Source organism: Protopterus annectens, chromosome 17.part0, assembly GCF_019279795.1.
Source record: "Protopterus annectens isolate FY-2018-M chromosome 17.part0, PAN1.0, whole genome shotgun sequence".
NCBI lineage: Eukaryota > Metazoa > Chordata > Ceratodontiformes > Protopteridae > Protopterus > Protopterus annectens.
Window position 1 is genome coordinate 573725560 of NC_056751.1, and position 26298 is coordinate 573751857.

The 26298-nt window shown below is 39.8% G+C and overlaps 1 protein-coding gene across 1 annotated transcript in view; it reads left to right on the top strand.

Annotated features, from left to right (window-relative positions):
- Window positions 1-26298, top strand: part of LOC122791459 (cytosolic carboxypeptidase 2-like) — a 783816-nt gene that overhangs the window by 446708 nt on the left and 310810 nt on the right. Inside the window, exons 9-10 of the mRNA XM_044059204.1 lie at window positions 13767-13923; window positions 14042-14168. Of these exons, the coding sequence (XP_043915139.1) occupies window positions 13767-13923; window positions 14042-14168 (284 nt within the window). The remainder of the gene's footprint in view (window positions 1-13766; window positions 13924-14041; window positions 14169-26298) is intronic.

Below are 26298 nucleotides of genomic sequence, written 5' to 3' on the forward strand. Positions count from 1 at the left end.
GAGGCGCTAGAGCTCTTGAGGACAGGACTGGTCACTAGGCGTCAGGCCTGGCTCCGCCACTTTTTTCTGAGCCCTTCAAGGCGTCGCTTGCAACGCCCCTTTGATGGTTCTGCTCTGTTTGGCAAGACCGTTGAGGCGTTGACCCAGAGCGAGAAGGACGGAAGACGCTGTCTGCTGTCGGAATCCGCTTCTCTGCACCCCAGAGGCCCTATTCTAGGAACCAAAAGGGTCAGAAGAAGATGTGGTTCCGAAGTCGCAGCAGTCCCAGCCTGCTCGGATAACCAGTCCTTCCGTGGCAGAGGAGGACAGGGAGGACGCCGCCCTAGAGGCAGAGGGGCTCCCAGAAACTTCGGGTCCAGGGAACCTTTCTCTGAACGGCCAGCGCAGCAACCCTGAGGGTTGCCCGACTGCTCTACTCTGGAGGCAGTCGGGGACGTTCGGGGCACCTAGCGGCATGGGAGTCCATAACATCGGACCGCTGGGTTCTCCAAATCATATCCAGGGATATCGCATTCCTTTCCTTCACCTTCCAAAGTTGAAGTCCCTCCCAGGCGTACCACCCGGTCAAAGGGAGGCGCTTTGGCAGAAATTGGCCATCTGCTAGAAAAGAGCCATCCAGCCCGTCCCCAGACCAGATCGGATCAGGGTTCTACTCCAGGTTCTTTTTAGTGCCAAAAAGACGGGGAACTAAGACCAATCCTAGACCTCTCTCTTGAACCTGGCAGTTCCCAAAGAAAAATTCGAATGGTCACTCTACAATCTATTCTCCCCTTCTGGGAGAAGGCCACTGGATGTGCTCGATAGATCTCAAGGACGCGTACAGACTACCACATTCTAATGGACAGGCGCTCCAGGAGGTTTCTCCGCTTCGGCTGGGAGCCAGTCACTACCAGTTCGGGTCCTTCCCTTTGGTCTCACCACAGCCCCCAGGGTGTTTACCAAAGTACTAGCAGTGGTAGCGGCCCACCTGAGGCTTCAGGGGTGCAGGTCTTTCCCTACCTGGACGACTGGCTCCTTACCGCCCCAACAAGGCATCTACTTCTCTCGGCGCGAGACTCCTTTCTCCATCTTGCTCCATTTCTGGGCATCACAATAAATACAAACAAGTCCAACCTGGCACCCACTCAGCTCTTAGATTTCATAGGGGCCAGACTAGACACAAGGAGTTTACGAGCCTTTCTCACTGCGGACAGAGTTCTAAATCTGCAGCTCCAGGTGCGGGCCATTCTCCATTCATGTTCTGTTCCAGCGGAGTTGGTCCTGAGGGCTCTAGGGTCCATGGCTTCGTCGATAGCACTTCTCCCTCTTGCCAGGCTCAATATGAGCATTCTACAGTGGACGCTCTTAGTACAGTGGTCATACCTTGCTCTCCCCATGCATCATCCCATAGCGATCAGCAAGGCTTGCAAGCGGTCCCTCTTGTGGTGGCTCCACTCCCCGGATCTCCACGGGTCGCCCATTTTGTGCTTCTCCCCTCTCGCCACGGTGACCACGGACCTCCCGCCTCGGGTGGGGGCACTTTGGGGCGGACAGTCCAAGGCACGTGGAGCGATTCAGAGACCTTACTGCATATCAATGTTCTAGAGATGAGAGCAGTGCTCTTAGCGTTGCTAGCACTTCAGGACTTTCTTCCCTTAGGAACAATTGCGATTCAATCGGACAATATGTCTGTTGTCTGGTACATCAACAAGCAAGGGGAACAAGGTCTTACCCTCTTTGTCGAGAGGCCATGAGAGTTTGGGAATGGGCAATCTCCACCAATCGCTTTCTCATAGCAACGCACATTCCGGTCGGTCCAACATCCTAGCGGACAAGCTCAGTCGCACCATTCTGACCCTTACGAGTGGTCTCTCAATTGTCAAGTAGCGGACGCATATTCGCACGGTGGGGAACCCTTCATGCGATCTTTTGCTTCTCCCTCAAACACCAAGTGCGACAGTTTTTTCGCTCTAATACCTCCTCCGGAGGTACCCCAAGAGACGCTCTGGTGCATGCTTGGCCACCCGGTCTTCTGTATGCCTATCCACCCTTGCCTCTGATGCTGCAAGTTCTTCAGAAAGCCTCTCGGTGGGTTGCAGAATGATTCTCATTGCTCCGTTCTGGCCTCGACAGATCTGGTTCCCCTTCCTAAGGTCTCACTCGGTGAATCCTCCTTGGATTCTAGATCCCATTCGGATCTGATATCCCATCCATCCTGCATTCCTCCTCCGAACCTGGACAGCCTGAAGCTGACCGCTTGGCTGCTCCAGTTCCACTCTTGATAAGGACTCGGTATTTCTTCACGGTAAAGGCTATTTTGGTGGCGGCTCATAAACCATCCACTAGAAAGGTTTACGAAGCAAATGGAAACGTTTCTCTGTGTGGGCGGAGCGGCAAGGCCTAGATCCTTCACGGTTCCTCTCCCTGTGGTGCTTGATTTTCTAACCTCTCTCTTTAATGATGGTGCCAGCAGTTCCACAGTCAAAGTTCAACTGGCGGCAATTTCTCACTATCACATTGGTCAAGAGTCTAATCCTCTTATGTCAGCCAAATTGTGCAAAACTTTTCTTAAGGGTACTTTCCTTCTCAGGCCCCTATAAAGCAAGCAGTTCCTCCTTGGGACCTTTCTTTGGTCCTACAGGCCTTGACCGCTCCCCCTTTCGAGCCAGCGGCTACAGTGGATCTCAAATTCTTGTCTTACAAGACAGCCTTTTGGTAGCCATTACATCAGCCAAGAGAGTTTCTGAACTTCAAGCTTTATCAGCTAAACCTCCTTACTTGGTTTTTATCCGGACCGTGTCTCCTCAGGACCAACCCGTCCTTCCTTCCTAAAATCGCTTCTGAAGCAAACATCAATCAATCCATTAACCTCCCTGTTTTCTTCCCTAAGTATGAAAACAAAGGTGAATATAGGCTACACTCACTAGATGTTCACAGGCAACTAAGATTTTATCTCAACAGGACAGCTGGTCATAGGCAATCCGACCAGCTGTTTATTTCCTTTGCAAAATTCAATTTGGGCAAGCCAATTTCCAAAGTTTCTCTGTCCCTGGATTTCACAGTGCATTTTATTGGCTTATCAAGCGTCAGGAAGGCCCGCACCGGAGGGTGTTCATGCCCATTCAACCCGGTCAGTATCTACCTCAGCAGCCTTCAAGGCTAGGATTCCTCTAGATGATATTTGTGCAGCAGCTACGTGGGCTTCATCTCATACATTTATTTCTCACTATAAGTTGGATCTTGCATCTAGGGTAGAGCATCCTTTGGCTCGCGGTGCTCGAATATCCTTCCATGATGGCCCAAGATTCAGGTAGCTGGGGACTCTGTCCCACAGGTTGCAGACAAATGAATATCCTACTTCAGATTTAGAAGTTATGTACTCACCATAACGTTCCATCTGAGTAGGTGTATTCATTTGTCTGCAACCATCCCGCCCTCCTATCCCCCTGGCCTTTCAGTTTCCTGCATATTACTTGTTACCCTTTTGAGGGTATTGTTGCTTTGGCAAACTCGATCTGAGGTCATGAGGGTAGAGCAGGGCATTATGGGTGAGGGGAGGAGCTGAGAGCTTGGATCCATAGCTGGAAAACTATGCCGGTTCGGATCCGATATCGGATCCATAACCACAGGTTGCAGACAAATGAATACACCTACTCAGATGGAACGTTATGGTGAGTACATAACTTCTAATTTCAGACCGAAACAGAGTTGGCTAAGTACCCCGTTGGGGAACATTTTGGTTTTTTCTTGCCTCAGTATTTTACCGGATGTCAGAAAAAGTGAATAACTGTATTTCTTGCGGGAAACAGATACCTCATAGGGATTATCATACCTTGTGTATACCTTGTTTAGGGCCTGAGCACGACGTTGTTGGTTGCCGCTCTTGTGCTAGGTTTAACAAACGCACTATTAAGAGGAGGTTAGACTGTGCCAGGTTAGTGTTTGGGAAGCGTTGCAATTATAAAATGCCGTCGGATGCTCCGGCGCCGCTTCCAAGAAGCGCAAGGATAAAACAGTGAAGCCTAGGGTTGATGAACCGGCGGTCCCGGACGTCGGTTCTTTAGAAGGCTCAGTGGAGCCGGAGGTTTTGCCAGGAGTTTCCATGGAGTCCCAGGCAGAAACTATACTATTACAGGATGTGCCTTCGCAGGAGGTAGGCCAGGCTGAGGGGGCTTCTCAGGTGACTGTTCTTCCCTCTCTTTCCAAGGTAGTTAGAGCCTCTCCTTCTGTTGCCAAAACTTCTTTGAGAGGTAGGCCTAGTTTAGCTTCAGTGGGGGCTTCTCCTAGCATTTCGGGTTCTGTCCCTAAGAAACATATGCTTAAAATGGCAGAAGATTTGATTACTATGATTAGAGGTTCTATGCCCCCGCCTGATAAGAGGCCTAGGGTGGAACCGGAGTTTGATAGTTTTGAACAGTGTTCAGAGGCTTCAGAATCTTCTGTAGAAGATATGCAGGAGTATCCTACTTATTCTGATTCTGATGTGGATGATTCCACTCCTACAGCTTCTCCGCCTGAGGATTTCTCATTTTCAGAGACTCTGCATTCCATGAGGGAGCACTTTAAATGGGAAGGCCAGGATTACTCTGATTCCAGGAAAAGGCTTAGGGAATTCTTGTTTTTACCCCAGCATAGGCCTTTAGCTATTCTTCCTGTGTTGAATGTGGTGGAAGATGTTTTTGCAGAGGCTTCCCTGAACCCTGACTCTTTGCCCCCTGCTCCTGTTAAGCCTGATAGGTACTATAGGGTGCCCGAAGCTCATAAATATTTGTTTAAGAGTCCTAGGGCGGACCCAGAAACTATTTCTCAAGGGCCTAAGGGTGTAAAGGCTTCTGTGGTTAAAAATCCTGTTCCCACTGATAAAGAGGCAAGGGCTTTGGATAGGTGGGGAAAGAAAGTGTATACTTCTTCCACTCTAGCCATGAGAGCATTGAATTGTCAGTTTCACATGCTAAAATATCAGAATTATCTCCTTTCACAATTGAAATCTAAAGTGGATGCTTTGGCGGAAGGTATTGAGTGTAAAGAGTTGCTGGATTTGGTTCATGTGTCTGAACAAGTGGGTAAGCATTCTTTGCAATGTGGTTTTGATGCTGTACAGGCCTCCTCGAGGGTGGCTGCTACCAGTTCTGTTCTTCGCAGGCATGCCTGGTTGAAGGATCAGAATTTAGCTGAGCATGTTAAGACAAGGATTTTGGATGCTCCTTTACAGTCTGATGTGTTGTTTGGATCGCCTGTGGAAGCAGTTTTAAAGAAAATGGAGGACAAAGCTAAGTCTATGCAAACTGTTAAACATTTATTGCAGGTGCTGCCACCAAAGTTTAGTAGAAATTGGCCTGCTAAGGGGTGGACATATCCTGCTTATGATTCCCAGTCTAGGAGTAGGTCTAGCCGTGGTAGGGGCAGGGCTCAAGGTTCTTTTAGGCCTAGAACAGGAGTTCACCTGCTCAGACTTCTGGTGAGGGCAGGGGTCAGTCCTTTCGTAAACAAACCCAATGACCTGTCTTTTCAGCTGCCAGCAGATTCACGTTTGGCAGCTCCTTTGGGAGGAAGACTGTCTCTTTTCAAAGAAAATTGGGATTTAATTACTCAAGACAAATGGGTGTTGGATATCATTCACCACGGTTACAGATTTTATTTCCATACAATGCCCCTTTCAAAGGCATGCCAGACGTTCCTCCTCCACAAAGAAAAGAGGCTCACAAGCAAGTTTCTCAGTTACTTCACATAGGGGCCATTCAGCCAGTCCCTGTATCAGAAAGGGGCCTAGGATTTTATTCTCGCCTGTTCCTTGTACCAAAGAAGGGGAACACGTGGAGACCAATTTTGGATTTATCTCTCCTCAACACGTTTTGGACATTCCCAAGTTCAAGATGTTGGCGTTACAACAGCTTTTACCTCTGCTGGGCAAAGATCACTGGATGGTAACTTTAGATCTCAAGGAAGCTTACCTTCATGTGCCTATAAGGCTAAGTTGCAGGAAGTATCTGCGGTTTCGAGCTGGAAATTCTCATTATCAGTTCTCTGCATTGCCCTTTGGCTTATCTACTGCCCAGAGTATTCACAAAGGTTCTGGCTCCAGTGATAGCTTACTTCAGGCTTCAAGGAATTCAAATCTATCCTTACTTGGACGACTGCCTGATTCTGGCTCAAGAAAAGGAAGACCTTCTGCAGCATCTGGAATATGTTATAGCAGTGCTAAGATGCCTAGGGTATTCTGTGAACGAAATAAAGTCCAGTCTAGTACCCTCTCAAGACATGTGCTTTCTGGGTGTGAGACTGAATACAGCAGCCCAGATGGCCTCTTTAACCCCGGACAAACAAAAGAGTCTGTCACTTTACTTCCATCATCTATCTCATCAGTCCGTGCTGACTGCAAGGACAGTCCTTCAAGCATTAGGGTTCATGGCATCTTGTATTCTGGTGCTTCCCAATGCCAAACTGCATATGAGGAAGCTACAATGGTATCTCAAAATGTATGGACACAGCACTGCCAGGATTTGGACACTGTCATTCAAATAATACCTTGCCTTCAAAAGAATTCTTGTGGTGGGCTCAGGAATGTCACCTAAACAAGGGACTCTCTGTGACCCGGCCAGAGGCGAGTCAGATCTTAACGACAGATGCCTCGGACATTGCTTGGGGAGCTCATCTAAATGGAAAGTGGATACAAGACAAGTGGCCTGCCAGACTACAGCATCTACATATCAACATGAAGGAGATGTTAGCAGTCCAGTTTGCATTAATGGCTTTCAAGGAGTTACTTCTTCCAGGGCAGGTGTTGATTCTAACAGACAACACAACTGTCATGTGGTACATCAACAAGCAAGGGGGAACACATTCTTATCCTCTATGCAGGCAAGCAATGATTTTATGGGAGACTGCGCTAAGCTTGCAACTAACTCTTCAGGCAAGGTTTCTGCCAGGAGCACAGAACTCCTTAGCAGATGTGTTAAGCAGACAAATCATGGATCCCCACGAGTGGAAACTGGATCTTCATGTATTTCAGAAACTGACAGTGTCCTGGGGAACTCCAGACATAGATCTGTTCGCTTCTCCACTAAACTACCAGCTGCCAAAGTATTGCACAAAGGGGTTTCATCACACAGCTTGGAAAGTGGATGCTCTGTCTTTCAGTTGGAAAAACCTTCATGTGTATGCCTTTCCACCTCTGCCTCTTCTTCCAAAGGTACTATTAAAGGTCAGACAAGACAGGCCAAGGATGATTTTGATAGCTCCAGATTGGCCTCGGCAACACTGGTACCCACTACTACGGAGTCTGGTAAAGAAGCCTCCATGGCCTTTACCTCTGATTCCTCATCTGTTATCCCAGAAGGACGGTCATCTGCTCAATGTCAAGCTTCATTCTCTTCATCTAACAGCCTGGCATATTCTGTGTTGAAACACAGCAGGTCTCAACTTCCTCAACAAGTTTTAAATGTGATTATGGAAGCTAGAAGACCTAGTACAAGGAGAGTGTACGCAGAAAAATGGAAGAGATTTTTATTTTGGTGTACAGCAAAGAATTTGGAGATTTCTGAGCCTAATTTGAGTGTGGCTCTTCAATATCTTACTGAGTTATTGGACAAAGGTTTGTCCTTCTCTTCCATTAAGATTCATGCTGCAGCAATTTCAGCTCACTATGATTGTGACCCACCTTTGTTTTCGCATCCTTTGTTCAAGCAGTTTCTTAGAGGGGCAAAGAATATAAGACCCCACGTAGAGCTCCTACTCCTGCTTGGGATCTCAATTTTGTGTTGGAAAAACTTACTCTACAACCTTTTGAGCCTGCAGCTACTGCTGAGTTGAAATACTTGTCATGGAAGACTGCTTTTCTGTTGGCTATTACTTCTGCAAGAAGGGTGTCTGAGTTGCAGGCCCTTATGGCAGTAGAGCCCTTTTTGATTTTCCATAAGGATAGGGTATCATTACGTACTAATCCTTCCTTTTTGCCTAAGGTGGTTTCTAGTGTGGCTTTAAACCAAACTATTCATTTGCCTACATTTTATGCAGACCCTCAAAATAAAGGGAAAAGATTTTGCACACTTTAGATGTACACAGGCAATTGCGTTATTATTTAAGCAGGACTAAGGATTTTAGGCAGTCTCAGCAGTTGTTTGTTTCTTTTGCTTTGAGTTCACAGGGCAAGCCTGTGTCAAAACAAACTATTTCTAGGTGGATTGGCTTTTGCATTGCATTTTGTTATTCCCATCATGGCAAGGAGATTCCAGCTGGGATTAGGCCTCATTCCACTAGGGCTACTGCCACTTCAACAGCATTTCTAAGGGGTGGCAACTAAGGATATTTTGGAAGCAGCTACTTGGAGTTCAGTGCATACTTTCTCTAAGCATTATCACCTTCCTATCTACTCTAAGTCTAGGGCTGGTTTTGCCACAGCTGTTTTGCAAGGCATGTTGTCAGCTCCTACTTCTTTATGATTTGCCAGCCTCCCTTACCTCTGCTTTGGGATTCTACCCAATAGTCAGGACTGCAGCAATGGAAGGCGAAGAACATAGTACAGTTTTGTACCTACCATAAATGTAGATGTTCGAGGATTCCATTGCTGCAGTCAACCCTACCCTCCCTCCTTCCCTCTGTATTTAGGGGTGGTTGTGTAGGTGAATTTACATGCTTATATTTTGTATATATTGTTGTATATATTGTACATGTTTTTGGTGCAGGTTTTTTGGGACTTGTCTTTTTAGGGTCTTCTGACATCTGGGGCAAGAAAAGACTGAGGATATGACGTCGGTCATGCGCATTAGTACCCTGACGTACTGACGTCAGTCTAATGCGCCCTGACCGACGTCAGCCTTATACTCTGGTATTCGGGCCGACTGGACGCGGACTATACCCAATAGTCAGGACTGCAGCAATGGAATCCTCGAACATCTACATTTATGGTAGGTACAAAACTGTACTTTATCAGTATTGACTAAAATTATCAGCCGAACTTTGGCCTAAACACCAGTGGTTTGTTGCTAAAGACAGCTAATCACATTACTTTCAGGACACTGCATTTTCAAGTAATTGAATGACTAGAGATTGTCAGGAAACCTAGAGCTACAATTGGTCTAAACACCAGTGGTTTGTTGCTAAAGACAGCTAACACATTGCTTTCAGGACACTGCATTTTCAAGTAATTGAATGACTAGAGATTGTCAGGAAACCTAGAGCTACAGACCATTTATTTGTAGGACAGGTACATGCTTCTTCCACATTACTTTAAATGCTCACTGGCATGCAGATAACTAAAATGGAGGGTCAGTGGTAAAGGTTCACACTGTGTAAAGCAAAATATGCATTTTTATTTAGTTTTATCAGTGTGTGTGTGTGTGTGTGTGTGTGTGTGTGTGTGTGTGTGTGTGTGTGCGTGTGTGTGTGTGTGTGTGTCTGTGTGTGGCGGGGGGGTCCATGCATACTTCCCTGAAAATACATAACCAAAAAAATGGAATGGGTACAAATTCAAAAAAATTTGTAATTTTTCACTTTAAAAGTTAATAGAGCAACAGGTTATGCAGGAACATACAGTCTCTGACTAATATAAGTATGAAACTCTAATATCTGACTTTACTAACATTTCTGCAGTTTTCAGTAATTTACCAGAAAATCAGGGATTGGAACAGAAATATAAGGTAATAATGGAGATGATCTGCAAAATCAGTGTCAATTGAGACATATGGTTCCCTGTTATATATCTCTCCATTTCATTTTCAAGACTTCTGGACATAGTCAAAAGTAATGGGGGATGCATTTTTAAAATATTTCTGTAATACATACACAAAAAAAAACTTAATAGACCAACATGTTTTGCATCAATATGCATTTTTTGAGCAATAACTTTAATGTCTGGCAATTATTGACCTTTCTGTAATCTTCAGTGGTTTGTCAGAAAATCAGGGACATAGCAAAAATTATGAGGCATATTGAGGGATACTCTATAAAAGCAGGAAGGGTTAAGAGGTATAGTTTCCTGCTTACCTCTCAACTCCTTTGTTCACAAGTTCTGGACTTAGACAAAACTAGTATGGGTACAAAGACCCAAAATCAGAGAAAATGTTTAAGTAATTCACTTAAAAAGTTAATACAACACCAGGTTTTATATAAACATGCATTTTCTGAACAATAAGAAACAGGAAAGTATAATGTTTGGTATTATTGACTTGTCTGTAATCCTCATTAACTTAACAGAAAATCAAGGATGGGGCAAAAAATACGAGGCACCATCAGAGATGCTATGTATAATAAGGGACAGTTTAAAGGGGGTCATTCCCTGTAGTAGCACGTGAAGCCATCTGCAGCTGCATACTGGTTGTGGTTATTTGATACCACTTTTAATTATTACAGCTGATCACCACAAGTGGCTGTCTGTTTTGGGGAAAAGAGGAAACATAGTTCTCAACTGTACATCATTACAAGGAGCATTCCTTGTTTTGAATGTTTAAGAATCCAAGTTCAGTGCTATTTCATATTAAAAGGCCTGTAACACTTTCAGTGTTATGATTTTTTTTAACAAATAGCCATAGTATACAATACTGAATCATATTACCCCATCATAAACAGCCTTTTAATAAATATGATTTTCTAAATGCTTTATCCCGTGCATGGGTCCCATCAAATTGTCTATGGCACGATCCCAGTTAGTCTTATTAGGAGTTGTATATAATAATTGACCATGAGATGGGTAAGCCCAGTCTCTCTGGACAGGTTATTTCAAACACAGAAGGGGAAGTTGGCTAGGCTTAAAATGGCCCTCAAAGGCAAGCTAGCCTAGTACTTACCTATGAACCTGTAAAGAAATTATTTACCATGCTGTGAACTTCCTAGATGAAATTGTGTTCCTGTGTTCCATATTTGTGCATTTGTTCCATGCTGTGTGAGACGCAGTGTTACACATTTTGGAGATGGAAGGTTGAGGGTTATGGGAGGCAGTTATGGAAGAAAGCAAATAGCAGAGTGAGGCTGAACACATTAAAGTAAGCACTGCTGTAGCTGATCCCATTAAAGTAATCACTGCTATGGCTGATAGTAATCACACTGAGGCTGATCACATTAAAGTAATCACTGCTGTGGCTGATAGTAATCACACTGAGGCTGATCACATTAAAGTAATCACTGAGGCTGATCACATTAAAGTAATCACACAGAGGCTGATCACATTAAAGTAATCACTGCTGTGATTTGATGGGAGTGTGAGTACAGAGTTTAGTGTCTGAAGAGCTCCAGGCTGAAGATCAGTACTGTTAATTGATGTTCTTTCACATTTATTTTTTAGAATATAACATGGTCTGTGGATAGTGGTAAATATACACCCTGCCTGCAACACAATACTCTTGTTTTTATTTATTTTTTATTTAACTTTTACTTCAATGGATGTTGAGTGCAATGCCCTATAGCAGAAAGTGGAAAATACATTACTATGCATTTTTCATTCCCTTTTCAATGAGACACCAGGAATATACAAGGAAAGGCTTAAAAAAATTGGACTGCTTTTCCTGTAAAGTTAACAAAAGCTAAGTACATAAGTAAATAAAAAATAATGTAGATCAAAGAAGAGCCACAATGAAAGTGAATGTGTATTTTTCCCGATGATAATATAAATGCCACTATACATCTGTCATATGATATTCCTGCACACCTTAAGCCAGTCCCTTTATTCATTGCAGCTCTGAATTGTGGATGCAGTTTAGATGTGCTATCTGAGCCTGGATTAATGTCTTCGTTGATATCTCATTATGTTTTGATACACTATAACACTTTTGTTTTTACATTCTCAACCTTTCAACTTTGCTGAAGTAGCTCTTGGAAGATTAAGATATAAATATGTAATTCTTATTACACATCACAAGAAAGCATATGATAGAAAGTAAATAACCATTTCTAAAGAAGATCACATTATCCAAATATGAAATATGTTTTATGTTGGAAATAGGAAGCTTTTAAACTAAGTTGTTTTGTCTTTTCGGATTTTCCCAGTTAGGGGTCGCCACAGCGGAACTCTGGTCCGCTAATGATTGGCAGTCGATTTTTATGGTACCGAGTTGCCAGCCCGACGCCCAACCTTCAGCGAAGGCACACCCATTCACGCATGTCTTTCGAAGGCCACTCGACCGTGGGGAGGACATGCAGACTCCACACAGAAGGCACTCCAGCCGTGAATCAAAGCTTTTAAACTAAGTAAATAGTAAAATTCCAAGGGCCTAGCTTTCAGGAATTCTGTGTACTTCTGTAGAGTTTGCATTATAAATGTTTCACTATGTAAAGCTACTGTTGGTTAGATAATTTATCCTATGACAGTCTGTCATGAGGATACCAAATAAGTGCAGTTGATTTATATGAAGTAAGTGAATTAAAGTGTCAGAGGCCATTTTGAAAGTAAACAAAAAAAAATGCCCCAGCTGGATTACTTTTGTCTCTTGGTGGTGGTAAGGGAAAGGATCATTGACTGTGGTTACAGGCAAGAGACTTATCTGCATGCACTGATATAGATGAAAAAAAGGGAAGTGAAAGATTATGAAATATTTCTGTTGGACAGTTTAGCAAGATAGACTGTTTGATTATTGCTGAGGATCATGACATATTATTCTAAAGGTTACTTTGATTTTTTATTTGTTACAGGATTATATGTATCTTCTGCATCATCTACACAGTTACCTTTTTTTGCTTAATAGTCACCAAGAACTAGCTATTGTGCCCCATCAAGGAAAGGAACCTAGAACCTCCACGGTTTGTCGGTGACTTACTTTTCAGTCCTGAGTAATTCCCTTACTTAGCCTTAGAAATTATTATATAAAAGAATGAATCTAAAGCTCCAGAAATCAGGAATCCTTTCTTGAACTGATATCACAGAGAGTTAAAAAGTGGCTTACGTATAAGTAATGTTAATTGCAATTTTAAATGGGCCAGCAATCTACTAATGACCTGACCAACACATCTGAAGAATACAAAATACTGTTTTACCTTGGTGAACTGATTAACATATGGGCTGAGACTTTATTTATTTTATTTATTTTCAGCAGAGGCCCAGGGAGAAAAGCTCCATTTACATACATACACAAGTTTTCAAAGATATAGATATTTACATACAGATCAGACGACTAACAATATAACTCTATGACATGCATGCACAAGTTCTCAAAGATATAGATGATATGGTATATTGGGCTGTGCAGATAAGGGCAGTGTTTCTTTAAAAGTAAGGGGGTGGTAAACAATGACTGCACATGCTTGCAGTGGTAGATACTACCATGAGGTCACAGTATACTTTTTGTGAGTACTTCCTTTGTGAATATGTAGCTGCTGTTTATCATGATGTTCTATATGGTATGTCCCTGCTACTGCCAGGCATAGCATCTCTTTAAAAGAAGATACGTACAGTAATGGTGTGTGTACAGTCAGGAGGCCTGGTTACATTATCCTAGGATGTACAAAGGATAATTTGGAAAACACTAAACTGTGACATGAAGCAGTCAAGCTCTGGAGCATCGGAGGTTTCTGTAGACCGTTCTTCCAAAGGAAATGATTGGCGGAAACAGTTTTTTGTACAATACATGAAGATAAAACAATACAGAGACTGACTGCGTTAATGTATGTTTATTTTCACTAGTTGTTAACAACTCATAATGGTCTAGTTGACAGAAAAGTATAAATTAATAAAAACACTTTTATAGAGAAACTGCTTGCAAATGGAATTTCAAAAAGGCAGTATGTTTATTAAGTGAGGGACTGTAGTGTTTAATGTAAACTTTGTGCAGTGTGTGAATATTGTGTTTTTGTATGCCCTACAGACTTATAGAGGAGCGAGATGTAGTGCTTTACTGTGATTTGCATGGACATAGTAGAAAGAACAATGTCTTCATGTATGGCTGCAGCAATAAAAAACAGCCTGTGACCCTTATGGAGCGGGTGTTCCCCCTCATGCTCAGTAAGAATGCGGCTAATAAGGTAAACCATTCAACATGGTCTGAAATAGTAGGCCATTACATTTGTGCCTGTGGCATTCTTGCCCAGCAATACAAAGAATTAGTGTAGAATATGATTGATTGTATCTTTTCTAATCTAGTTTTCGTACAAGAGCTGCAAATTTAAGGTTCAGAAGAATAAGGAAGGGACTGGTCGTATCGTGATGTGGAGAATGGGGATTCCTAACAGTTATACAATGGAATCGACTTTCAGTGGTTCATCACTAGGTAAGAATTATAAAAAACATAGACTTCTGCAAGTTAATAATACAGATGGATGGAATTCTTATGTTATTGTGCATTATGGGCTGCAATATTCAACATTATTTGTTTAAGTTCACGGTGAGAGTGTCAATACCTATCTACTGTGTTGATGTTGACAAGGAAATGTTGAGAGTAGGTGGCTTTATTTGCTGTATCCTTCCTCATACTTTTCATAAACTAAGCTATAGGTTCACCACCTCATTTTAGGTTATAATTTCTTACCTAAATACCTGGAATATCAGAGATGGATGATCTATATGATGCTACAATACCTACTGACTCATGCAATACCAACATTTCATGCAATAACTTTCCTGGAGGTGACTGCTCGAGTCACTGCCAGTTAATAGGCTGTAGCTATCAGATTTTATACTGTGTTGAACAGCAGAATCATCTAGAGATTTTGGAGGGAGGGAATGCTGACAGGGTGACTCACATGAAAATATATGAAAGGTTTTGGATAAAGTGTTAGCATATGTAACCCCTTTTAAAATATTTAGGGAAGACTTCACTGCTGAGATCATGTCAGCACTCTCCTGCCTGTTTTGACAAAAATAAGACAAGTGACAGTGAAAATGACAGTATTTTATTATATGTACTTCCCTCACCTCTCTCATTTGTTTCATTAATGGAAGGGGTCTGAGGGCTCCTTATCCTTCCTGCACCTTTTTAAAAACTGGGCATATGTGGCAGATAAGGAGGCAACAGCTCCCTTACTCTATTAAAGACCACAGGATTTTTTTTTCAAATAACTGAGCGTTCCCAGTCTTTACTGCAACTCATACGTTCTGAGAGATCCATAGAGCAGTTCTACTCAAACCGGAATTTGCAAAATAACATTGAGAGGGAGCAGATCTAGTAAAATATTGACTTGAAGGATATTTTTCATTTAAGATGACAAGTTTTCATGTTACAGGAAACTTTTTAAAGATATAACTGTTCCAAGAAATATCTGTTAGACTTGGTAGAATTTATCTTATCCTTACAAGGAACATCTATTTTCTTACTGAAAATATATTTTAATAGGTTCAGTCATTATAAGTAACGATAAAGTTATGTTGCCTTTATAAATATTTAAGTTTTTCCCAAAAGTGGTAGTAGTTCATTCTAGAAAAGAGTGGCCCATAATGACAAGTGCTACAGTTGTGCTCTTAAATAAATAGACAGTTTTCCAGTAAATTAATCATTGTTTTACCGTGGGCTGGGATAGATTTGCATATACAGTATAAAGTCTGGTACTATAAACTCTATCAATTGCACAGGTTGTCAACAGCTGTTTCTCATGTCCAAAGTTGTTGAATACATTCCTAGTCAAGTGCAGGTAGAAATAAAACATTCAACATTGAATGTTGCTTTCTGTGAGGAGTTTTACTTTTGGTCATAGTTGGAAGTGGGGAATGACAAATGTGTTAAGTGGGAGTGGGTAGTACTGTCGAAACTTTCAGATATACTGAAATGTTTGAGATAAGGGCTGAGTGCGTATAGGAAAGTTCTTGCAGGTTAGTATTAGAGTAAGTTATAGAGAGCAGAATAGATGTGTTATGCTTAAGTACTGATATGTGTGAAGTGTGTATGTGTGAGTGTGAGTCTTGTTTAGTGATATATTAGGGAAAGGGTGTTTAGTAATCTGATGCGTAAGGTTGGAGTTAGGGGCAGAAGTAATGTTAGGGTTAAACTTATAAGGTGGTGTGGGGGGATGCAAAGCACACTACCTCAGTTAACTTATTGCCCCACAGAGGGGCACTGGCTCTATTCTGAGATCCTACTAGCTGGACAAGCTGTTTGCTGTTTTGTGTAGAGTATCTTCATTTCTGCCACTTGCATCTGTGATCTTATCCTTTTAAAGGATGAGGACACAATCTGACTGATAAATTAAGAGCTTTGTCCTTTGACTCTGCTTTGTGTTTACACACCACACTGTAGAACAGCATCCACAGTACTGCCACAGTTGTACTCCTCTGCTTTGATTGATCTATTTTATTTTCATAAGTGAGCAAGATCCCAGGATATGTAAACTCTTCCATCCAAGTTAGCTCTTCCCTACTTAACTGCAGAGGGCAAATCAGTCTTTTCATCCTAGTTACTTTGCATTTGACAGTAAATCATTGCAATTAAAATGAAAAGCACTAAATGTCACTTCATATGTAATCCAGTGGGTACATATACTGGATAAACAACAGGACAGAATAAGTCAAGGTAGGGAATACCAGAGTGTTCCAGCAGGTGTCAGGCTGTTTGTTGGGACCACTTTTTTGGAACTGTAAATGATGTTGATTTTCTTCAAGACAGCCTACAAAAAACACACATCTAGTGTAATAGTAATGACCTCACCTTAATTGTCAGAATAGGTATAGCATATGGGACTTGGCAAAAGTGGCATTAATGATGGCTACAAAATAAGTAATCCAATAATACATAAGTGATCATTAATAATATAGGACAGTAGCAGACAATGTTTAAACATTGACCTTTGTGTAGCTACTAAAATCAAAAACTGTAGCCCATCTAATTCTAAATTCTAAATAAATAATAGAATTCAAAGAAACCCTTTCTTCGGACCAAAAGGTTGAAGGTTAGGTAGATGTTACTAGTTACATCTTTTTTCATATATATACATTTTTATTTATATTTATATACATATAATTCTATTATTTATTTTTTAATAGTTTTTATATATCAGGTACATGAAGTCAATAATCACAATTAGGATAATGTTTCTGACTTTTAAAGGTTATTTTTTGAGTGTTCATTTAAATGCACTTTTAGATTGTTTATCCATTTTCTAGGAATAGTTTGATGTTTAAATGATGTAATGGAATTTATATGTGATTTTATAATGCACTTAATAATTAATGAGCCATTCATGATGTGTAAGAATCTGATTGGTGATACATATTTTTAAAATGGGTGTTTGGTCTTCACTCAGTTATATGGTCTGAAGAAGCTAACTTGTGAAAGCGCTAACCTACTGAGTGCACTAATAAACAACAATTTTGATTTTTTACTACGGACTGGTTATTCCTTGGATTTTATGTGATTTTGCAACATTTCCTGGACTGAACCCTGCATGGTAGCTGTTGCTTAATACTGTGTTTTGGTGATATTTCCTATTTTCTTAAGCACAGATTCTACCCCCTGGATTTTAGACTGATTATAAAATGTTTGTTAGTTTTCACAGACAGACTAAAATTGTTAAATCACATTTAATTAATAATGCTCAAAAAGACTTTGTATTCAGAAGACATATGATAATATAAAATAATTCAGATATAACTGATATAGTAAACAAGCTAGAAACAGCTTTTTATAAGCCTTCATATTGAAAAATGGTTTGACTCGGATAGAATTGCTTATTTGAAGTATTAGATCTACTTAACTTTACTACTCAGTTTAGCTCTTTTTAGAAAAAAATATTTATCCCAATAATAAAGCCCATGTAACGTTGGGAATTAATCTGTCACAGCCCTAAGAATTGAAGAAAGGGACAAGGCAAGGGTGCCCTTTGTTTCTACACTTACTTGCATTGGCCATAGAAATGTTACCAACAATCATTAGAGCCTATGACAACATTCTTGGAATATAAATTGGAGAAAACTATGAATCCAAAATTATGTTGTTTGCAGATGATCTGATGATGACCATTACAGAAATAAATGCAGCTGTAAAAGCAATTTATAACATGGTAAAATAATTTGAGGAAATGTGGAGTCTTTATTTTAACAGTAGTAAAACCAAATATATCACAAAGAAAAAAAAATTAACATCACCGGAACTAGAGTTAGGATCAAACAAGAATGCTTAGAAATTATAGTAAAAACTGCAAAGAAATAAGTGAAATAAAATTTGCAAAAGTCTTAGGAGGAACAGACAAGTTGATTGAGATCTGGAATAAGCAGATTTTCACTTCTGAGGAAAGACTTTAACTTATAAAATGGTATTACCTCCTAAAATATTATACAGTATTTAAATTACAACACTTATTCCAATGGTATTTAAAATACCAGGATAACTTAAAAACACTAAATAAGATCATGGAAGAAAGTAGGAATTAAACTACCTCACTTGGATACATATGCCAGAGCAGCCATTATTAATAATGTAATACATTGGTTGGATAACAGTTATAAAGCTGACTAGAGAAACTTACACACAATACTATTCAGTTCAGCATGATACAGATATCAACCCCCTTAATTGGAAATTATTTTCAGTATAATTTATATTTTCTCACATAATCACAATATTTATTTTTTATTTATTTTATTTTACATTCATTGACCGTGCTAGTCCAACTGGATACATGTCCATTTTCAGTAGAGGCCCGGGGATATTAGCTCCATTTTACAAATTCTAGAGACTGTTACTAAGGACTACAATATAAAGTATGACAAAGTAACATATTAACAGATTCTTATACTACATTTCTAAGACAAAAATTCTAGTTAAAAATTATGTCAATACAGTTAATTTCATTTTACAATTGAGATTAGGTGATGGCATCAGGTTAGGAAACCTCAAAAGTAATCTAATAGCTGATTACTTAGCTTACATTCATATTTTAAACATAATAAATAACATGGTCTATGAAAGAGAAAGGTGGAAGAAGAAAAAAATGTATTATAGTAAATATGTTAATAATTTATTAAAATTATTTTAAAAATGTATATTGGGGCATACAGTTTTAAAAAAAATGGTTTAACATTCTTATTCCATTTTGTTCAACTAGATGCCTATTAGTTCAAACTGCTAAAAAATGTGTCAGTGTGAAAGGGAAAAAATAGGATGGTACAATTGTTTTAGCGACTATGGGAATTAAAGTATATTCAAAGTCTGAGTATGGAATATGGCTTGGATCTAGATGACTGGATAATGTGAGAAGTTATGCTTAATAGGAATTCTACAAGGCAACATGCACTCAAAATAAAAAAAAATATGTGGACACTACTAAAACATCTTTGTCAAATTGTATACAAAAAAGTTGCAATTATTTTTCAGACATGTATAAACTGCTTATATGATACAAAGAAAAATAAATGATAATTTATGGAACTTTATTCTGCAGAATGAAAGTGAAAATGAATAAAATAGAAAAGTTGAAATCAGTTGGAGAAACATTGCTTGTAAAATATTGGAGAGTTTTCTGTTGGAAACAACTTACATAGGGCTTTCTATACTCCAGATAAGTTAGCAAAATGAGTAAAAATAATAAACATAAATGATAGAGGTGTAATTTAGAAATTAAAACTAATTTGGGGTAATTTTATGCATGACTGTGTATTACTGTATATTACTAGAAGAATTTTGGTCTTCTATCAATGTGGTCAGACAATTTTTTTATTAATAGAAATTAATAGAAATTTCATTGTATTCTACATTCCTAATAATTTCAAAATGAAAAGAAATCAACAGCGTGTTTTACTTACTATTCTAGCTATTGCAAAAAAAATATTCACAAGAAACTGTTAAAAGAAGGAACTTCCAAGATGGTTGCATACTGAGCAGCAGCTTGATTATAGCTCCCTGTGTGAAAACACACATTGAAAAATAAAGTCAGCAAAATAATTAAATATGGGTAAAATTCAGTCGCTGACTAGAAATTACACAGCCTGGGCCCAGTAAAGAAAACATTTGGAGAAGGTTAGAGAAAATAAACCAGAAAAGGAGAAGAAAAACTCTCACTGGGAAGAATATTGCTACTGTTCAGCAAAAAATCAGTTCAGGTTTCAGTTTTAGTAAAGGGGGTGGCTTCCAGTAATTTAAAGGTAAAATAAATCAAATACAGTAGGCATGAAATAATCAAGATTATGAAAGGCATTGAACGTGATAGTTATGTCTTGCATTTGCAAAGTCACTAGCTGCATTTTTCCATTAACAATGTCTTTCGGTAGGAGACAAAAAAAGTTTTCAGGTGCAAGCAATTAATCTTGAGACACCTAAACAGCATATTTTGAGTGAAATTTATAAAGATTCTTTCATGCATTTGCAAAGTTACTAGTTTTTTTTCATTACCAGCTGCTTTTGCTTGGAGATAAGTCTGCAGCAGAGAGATGTTCAAAATAAGTGAAACATGGAATATATCAAGTCAGATAATAAAAAGGCTGGAAAAATAGAAGAATATTTAACTAGCTGTTCAGATAGATCTGATAAAACTCCAAAAATCAGAGGCTGAAATGAAAAAAGTCTGACTTAGCATGAGGCTTCTCAAGAAGAGCTGTTTTAAGAAATAGAGGTAGAACATGGAACATGCAGATAAAACCTCACATTTTCTGTTGTACCAGTGAACCTGCAGTGGGCAGATTGCATTAATTTTATGAAAGCACAAATAAGCAAATTGACTAGTGTTCCACAGCAGGATTTATTAACTGAGTGGGAGCATTGTGTTTATGCTCCATATCTGGCTACAAGAAGGCCACATAGTAAAGATGCAATCATACCAACAGAAAGAGTTGCTCCTGACAAAATTGTGTCAGAAGGGAATATTAAAAATTGGGGACAGCAGGTAGTTTGTGCTGAGTTATTATTCACTGTATACCAGGCAGAAGAGAAGCAAGTTTATCCTAACAGTCAGGGAATGTTGAGATGCAGAAGGGGAAACAAATACATTTTGATGCAGAACCGGTTAAGAAAAACATTTAAAAAGGTATAACAAAGAGTTAACCAGCAAGTAGAAGAGTACTCTGCTTCTCAGTCTTTTGACAATAACAAAGTCCACATAGAGACTTTCCAAGTGAAACTTTCCCCATTGTTCCACAAGAAGTGGCATGAGATACAGAACAAATCTCAGGAGCTGACTAGAAAAAATCAGGAGTACCTTTGATTTGAACTAGAGACTGGTGTTGGGAGATAAGAGATGAGTAAGACTAGCAACATTGTAAAATTAGTGAATAAATGTGAAACTATAAAGCATCAAATCCCATTGGATATAGTAATACATGTGATAAATGTGGCTATGCAAGAATAAAGACTGGAATTTAGTTGACTGTTAATGTAGTGAGTGAACGTAAAACATATACCCTCTGTGTCATTAATATTAACAAGGATGCTAAAGGGACTGAAGGAGTAACTGTAGATAAAACAGATGTGTTGTCATTAATATTTGTATAAAAATGTCACAATGTAAAATTACATATTATATTGTAAAACAGTTTAATGTAGTGAACAGTCAATGGTATTTTAAATGCGAGGTAGGGAGAAGTCTTGTTAGTGACTGCTGAATATGCTAAAGATATTAAAGCAAGAAGGTACATTTCTTAGTTGTAAGGTATACAAGCATTGCACTGTAACAATGCAAGAAAGACTGGACAGAAGCAAGTTAAAAGTAATATAATGTTGAGATCTTAGGCTGCTTGGGGGATTTAAAATATATTGATTATATTAAATGTAGAAGTGAAATAATTTCCTGATTTTACAGTATAGGATGTCAAATTCACTGTCCTTTTTATAAGCTACAAACAAGGCTTTTTAAGCAGATTTGCTTGAAAAATAGTCAAAATTATGAAAGTCACTGAAAATTATAGTTATTTCTTGCTTTTACAGATGCTCACTACTTTTTTCTATTAGCAACATCTGGTAGTGGGAGACAAGAAAGTGTACAGGTACAAGCAGTTATTCTTGAGATGTCTGAATAGTGTTCTGGGTAAAATGTGTAAATATTATTTCATATATTTGCAAAGTTACTAAATTGTTTTTCATTACCAGCTTATTTTATTTCTAGATAGGTCTGCAAGAGCAAGCAGTTATGAGAGATCTGAACACTGCTACAGTCTAATAAATGTATTAAAAGTGCATTGGCAAGCAGTTCAGTGAAAAATTAAGTTTGAAACTGTGGAAGTGAATAAGTTACACAGTAGTTGCATCTTCAGCAGCCCTATTATTCTAATGTATTTGATACAATAATACACAATTTAGTTTTATTATTTAAAGGTAGCCAGTGTATGTTCTTAAGGCTAAAAGTTATTTTTTATTGAAAGCATACATACAGTTTTCACATCTGGGAGAGAGAGAGAGAGAGAGAGAGAGAGAAGAAAGAGCAGATAGCAATTTTAATGCAAGTGGGAACACAGGCTCTAAAATGCAGCTTAGCATGGTTGCTGCTAATTTTTGAAGAACTAGTACCTCTAGATGCAGCCTTCAGTCTGGGGCAACTACTGCTCTCTGGATTGATGAGCTTCATTTTTTAATGTGCACAATTTTATGTGTTTATTTTAACTTAAAATGGATTGCAGTTTCTGAAAATCAATGTAATTGAGAATTTTTCTCTGAAGCAAAATGTTTTGAAAGATGTGGTATTGGTACAAATGGAGATGAAAAGAAGCAACTGCTTTAGAGATCAGCCTGTCAAACATCAGTGGATGCATACAAGCTAAAACTTGGATTTATAAGGAGTGCCATACAAGCAGTCAGATTTGAAGGAGCCTGCGAAGCTCATAGCAACTGAGTGTTACACATTTGCAGATTAGAAACAGAAAAGTAAAAAAGAGTCAATCCTGATGGATTTGACAGTACCTCTCTGTGAATCAATATTCTACAAATTACTATGTGAACAAACTGAGACACAGAAGCAGTTAGACAAAAGGCATATGCTTTACCCTGTTTTATTAGACAAATTCTGTGCAAAAATGTTCACGCAGTACAATTATGCCATTGATGGCAGCCATGGCCAATGTACATAGGCTATGAAATCAATTGGACTTAATTGTTTCTAGACTACAAACAGTGCTATTTCTCATCAGTTGTACATGAGCGTTGACAGTGCTGTCCCCAACCCACTGCCCATAGTATGACCTCAAAAATCCAAGTGATTTAGATTAACTTTTTGGAGCGTATGTGTGCACCATGTTTATCTAGTTTTGATAAGATTAAAAGATGGAAATGAGAGCATAGGCAAGAGATCAAAATAGGAAACAAGCAGAAGGTATAACAAAAGGTGAGCAAATAAGGAATGAGTAAGATGGAGGTGGGGTGTGGGGCAAGTACTTTTTTGTGGGACAGGGGCCCATTTCATTTATGAAGAGAAAGGAAAGTTGGGGAAGGAAGAGGGTTAGGTTGCAGAGAAAGACAGACATGACTGATAGGGTGTAGGGTCCACACAATGAGGGAGGGGAAACACAGTGGTGAAGTAAATATCAGACAAGCAGAAGAAAAGACAGTAGTGAAGGGGAGATTTTAAAAATCAACAAGGGTGCACTTGGACACAGAGGGGAGGGAAACACCAGGCTGGGCCATAGGATTGGATGTCTGCAAGTATAGTCTGTGCCAGCTGTAACCCAGTGGGACCTTATGCATTACCCTGGGTACTGCCACCACTGGGTCCTGGCTCAGCAAGCCGAGGCATGACTCAATGAGTCACTGGAGCATGTTCTCTATGTCCAATGTTGGCATTTAACCTCCTGTTGATGATCCCCTCCCCACCCCCCAAGCTAGGACAGCCGCCACTGGTTGACAGAGGTGTTACCTCCACTTGCATTGGTGCTGGTGGGTACAGTGGTATCATCTTCTGGCGCAGTGCTTTCTGATGCAGGGGTTGCAGGTAGAGAGGGAAGTGTGGGGGCAAATATGACAGGTTATAACCCAGATGTGCTGTATTCTTCCACTGCTGGTGTTGGTGGTGCTGCTGCTGCTTTTGCTGCCATCACCAACCATGGAAGACCAACTAGCCTTGCCAGTGAGATTGCTGCAGGTTGCTGTACTGCAGTATAAGATTCTGGTGCAGGGCTACCTAATGCAGGTGTTGCAGGTAGGGCAGGAAATGTGGAAGCAAATGTGGCAGTCTGGGACCCAGACATGCTAGAACAGATTATCATGGAAATGATCAACAAGGACATTGGCAACTTAGACACTGGACCAATCCCAGTTTGGTTTGTTAGGGGAAGGTTTTGCCTATTCAACCTGGTAGACTCCTTTGACAGGGTCCCAAGGCTACAAATGAAGAGATAACAGTACATACCAGGTATCTAATTATTACCTGAATAAAGGGATTTCATCAAACTTGGATCACCTGCAACTTCTAGTGAGTCTGGATGCTAATCCAGTGCTACTTGTAAATGCTGTTGCTACCCATGCCGATGTGAGAATGCTTTCTGTGACTGATGAGACTTTCATAATTTGCATAAGAAAACTGGAATGCAGATTGTATAGATATAAATGCCTTCAATGGCAACTTCTTCATTTGGAAGCTGCTATCCATCACAAGGTTGTCCTTCGTGGGCTAAGGGTATTGAAGATGCCGACATACGATAACAGCTATCCAGAGTTTCTTAAGAGATGGCGGTCGTTGAATTTGCAGGTGAGCTTGGACTATATGAAGTTGTTAATTAAGTTTTTAAACCAGAAGAAGAGTTGGTCCTATGAGGTTTTTAAACTTAAGAATTATATTTCTACCAAATTTACTACTGAGCAACAGAAGCTAAGACTTGATAAGTTATATGATAATATAGCTGCCTATGAAGCTAGATTGCAGCATGCCAAGAAGAAGAAATTACAGAGACTTACTTGATTTTAGTAAAGGGTTTATCTTTGCTTGGCTTTGTGAGAAAGAAAGTTTGAGTAATAATGCTGATATTCCACAGGAGTCTGATGTGATAGCACCACATGATGCTGATACAAGTGCCCCTACTTGTAATTCAGGGTCTGCAGTCATTGATGTACGTGTATCAGGTGACATACAGTCTTCAACAACTGTTTCTAATCTTTTAAGTGGCAATACCCCTTTTCCTTTAACACAGTCCTTTCCCATAGAGACAGATCACATGAGGGGGCGATCACAAAGTCATCCAAGAAGGGCGCATCTTCGATCAGTGAATCAGAGTATCGGGACACATGCCATGAATATAAGGACCAAAAATTAAATAATTTAGTAATAAACATCTCCTCTTTCCCTCTCACTGCTGATGAAATGAACCTTTTAAATAAAGATGTTCTGTAGTCCTATCTCACCTTCATTCTTACATATGGGTTCAGAGCCGATCCTCGGCTCTGGCTCGGCCTATTACAAAGCTCAAAGTCTCTTAGTTGGCTTGTGGCTAGGTAGGTATCCCATAGTGCACTAGTACAATCCCCAGATCTCATTTGCCGCATCTATGAGTTCAGAAGTGCTTCCTGCTTGGTCGTAACAAAGTTGAAAACTTTTTCTATTATTATCATTTTACTGTTTGCTATAGCAAATTATCCTTGCCTAGATAGAGTTTAGTAGTGTTAGGAGTGTTTTCTGACTTTTTGGAGTGTTTTTGACATTCATTTTAGTTAGTTTGTTGAGAAGTGGTTAGCCATTGGTCCTTGTTGTTCTCCATTTTGGTATCCTGTGTGCTAGTTTCTAATTAATGTTGCGTTTTCACGCTTATATTTACTGTTATATTGTGTGCAGTAGTTGTTGATTTTTACAGAGTTTTCTCTGCGGGTCCACCTTTTGGGGCCTTGGATTTCTATTTAGAAAGTTAGCTTAGTTGTTTGATATTTCCTTGCCTGTTACTAGTTTCTGGCCTTTTCTTTCTATGACTTAGCCTATCCAGCTAGGTCTATTTAAGTTAGAGGACCTAGTTCTCTGCTTACTCCTTTTTTTCCTCAAGGCTAGGCCCATTTAAGTTAGAGGACCTAGTTCTCTTTACTTCTTTCCTTGTGTGTGTGCGTTGTTGGGGCTAGGCCCGTTTAAGTTAGAGGACCTAGTCCTCGTGCCTGTGTGTTCCTGCTTACTTCCTTAGCTAGCTATTATGTCTTAAGAGTCTAAGGACCACAAACCTTCAGGTTTCAAAAAATGTGTAAAGTGCTCCCAGAAGATGTCAATTACGGGTGGCCATAGTAATTGTGTATATTGTCTCTAAGCCATTCATTTGCAGGAAACTTGTTTGTTCTGCCATTCCTTCAGCTCCAGAGTTCTCCAGGAGTGGAAGAACAAGTTAATTTTGAAAGGTCTCCTCAAGCTTTCCTTCGAGGAAGACTTAGCGAGTTCTTCCTCCTCTTCGAAATCACATTCTTCCAAGAAAGAGAAGGTTAAGTCGGCCAAAAGACATTCTCCAGCGCTGACTAGTGTATCGGAACCTACTCAAAAACAATCAAAACTGGATAAGACTTCTGCCTCCTCAGCTCCACTGTCCACTGA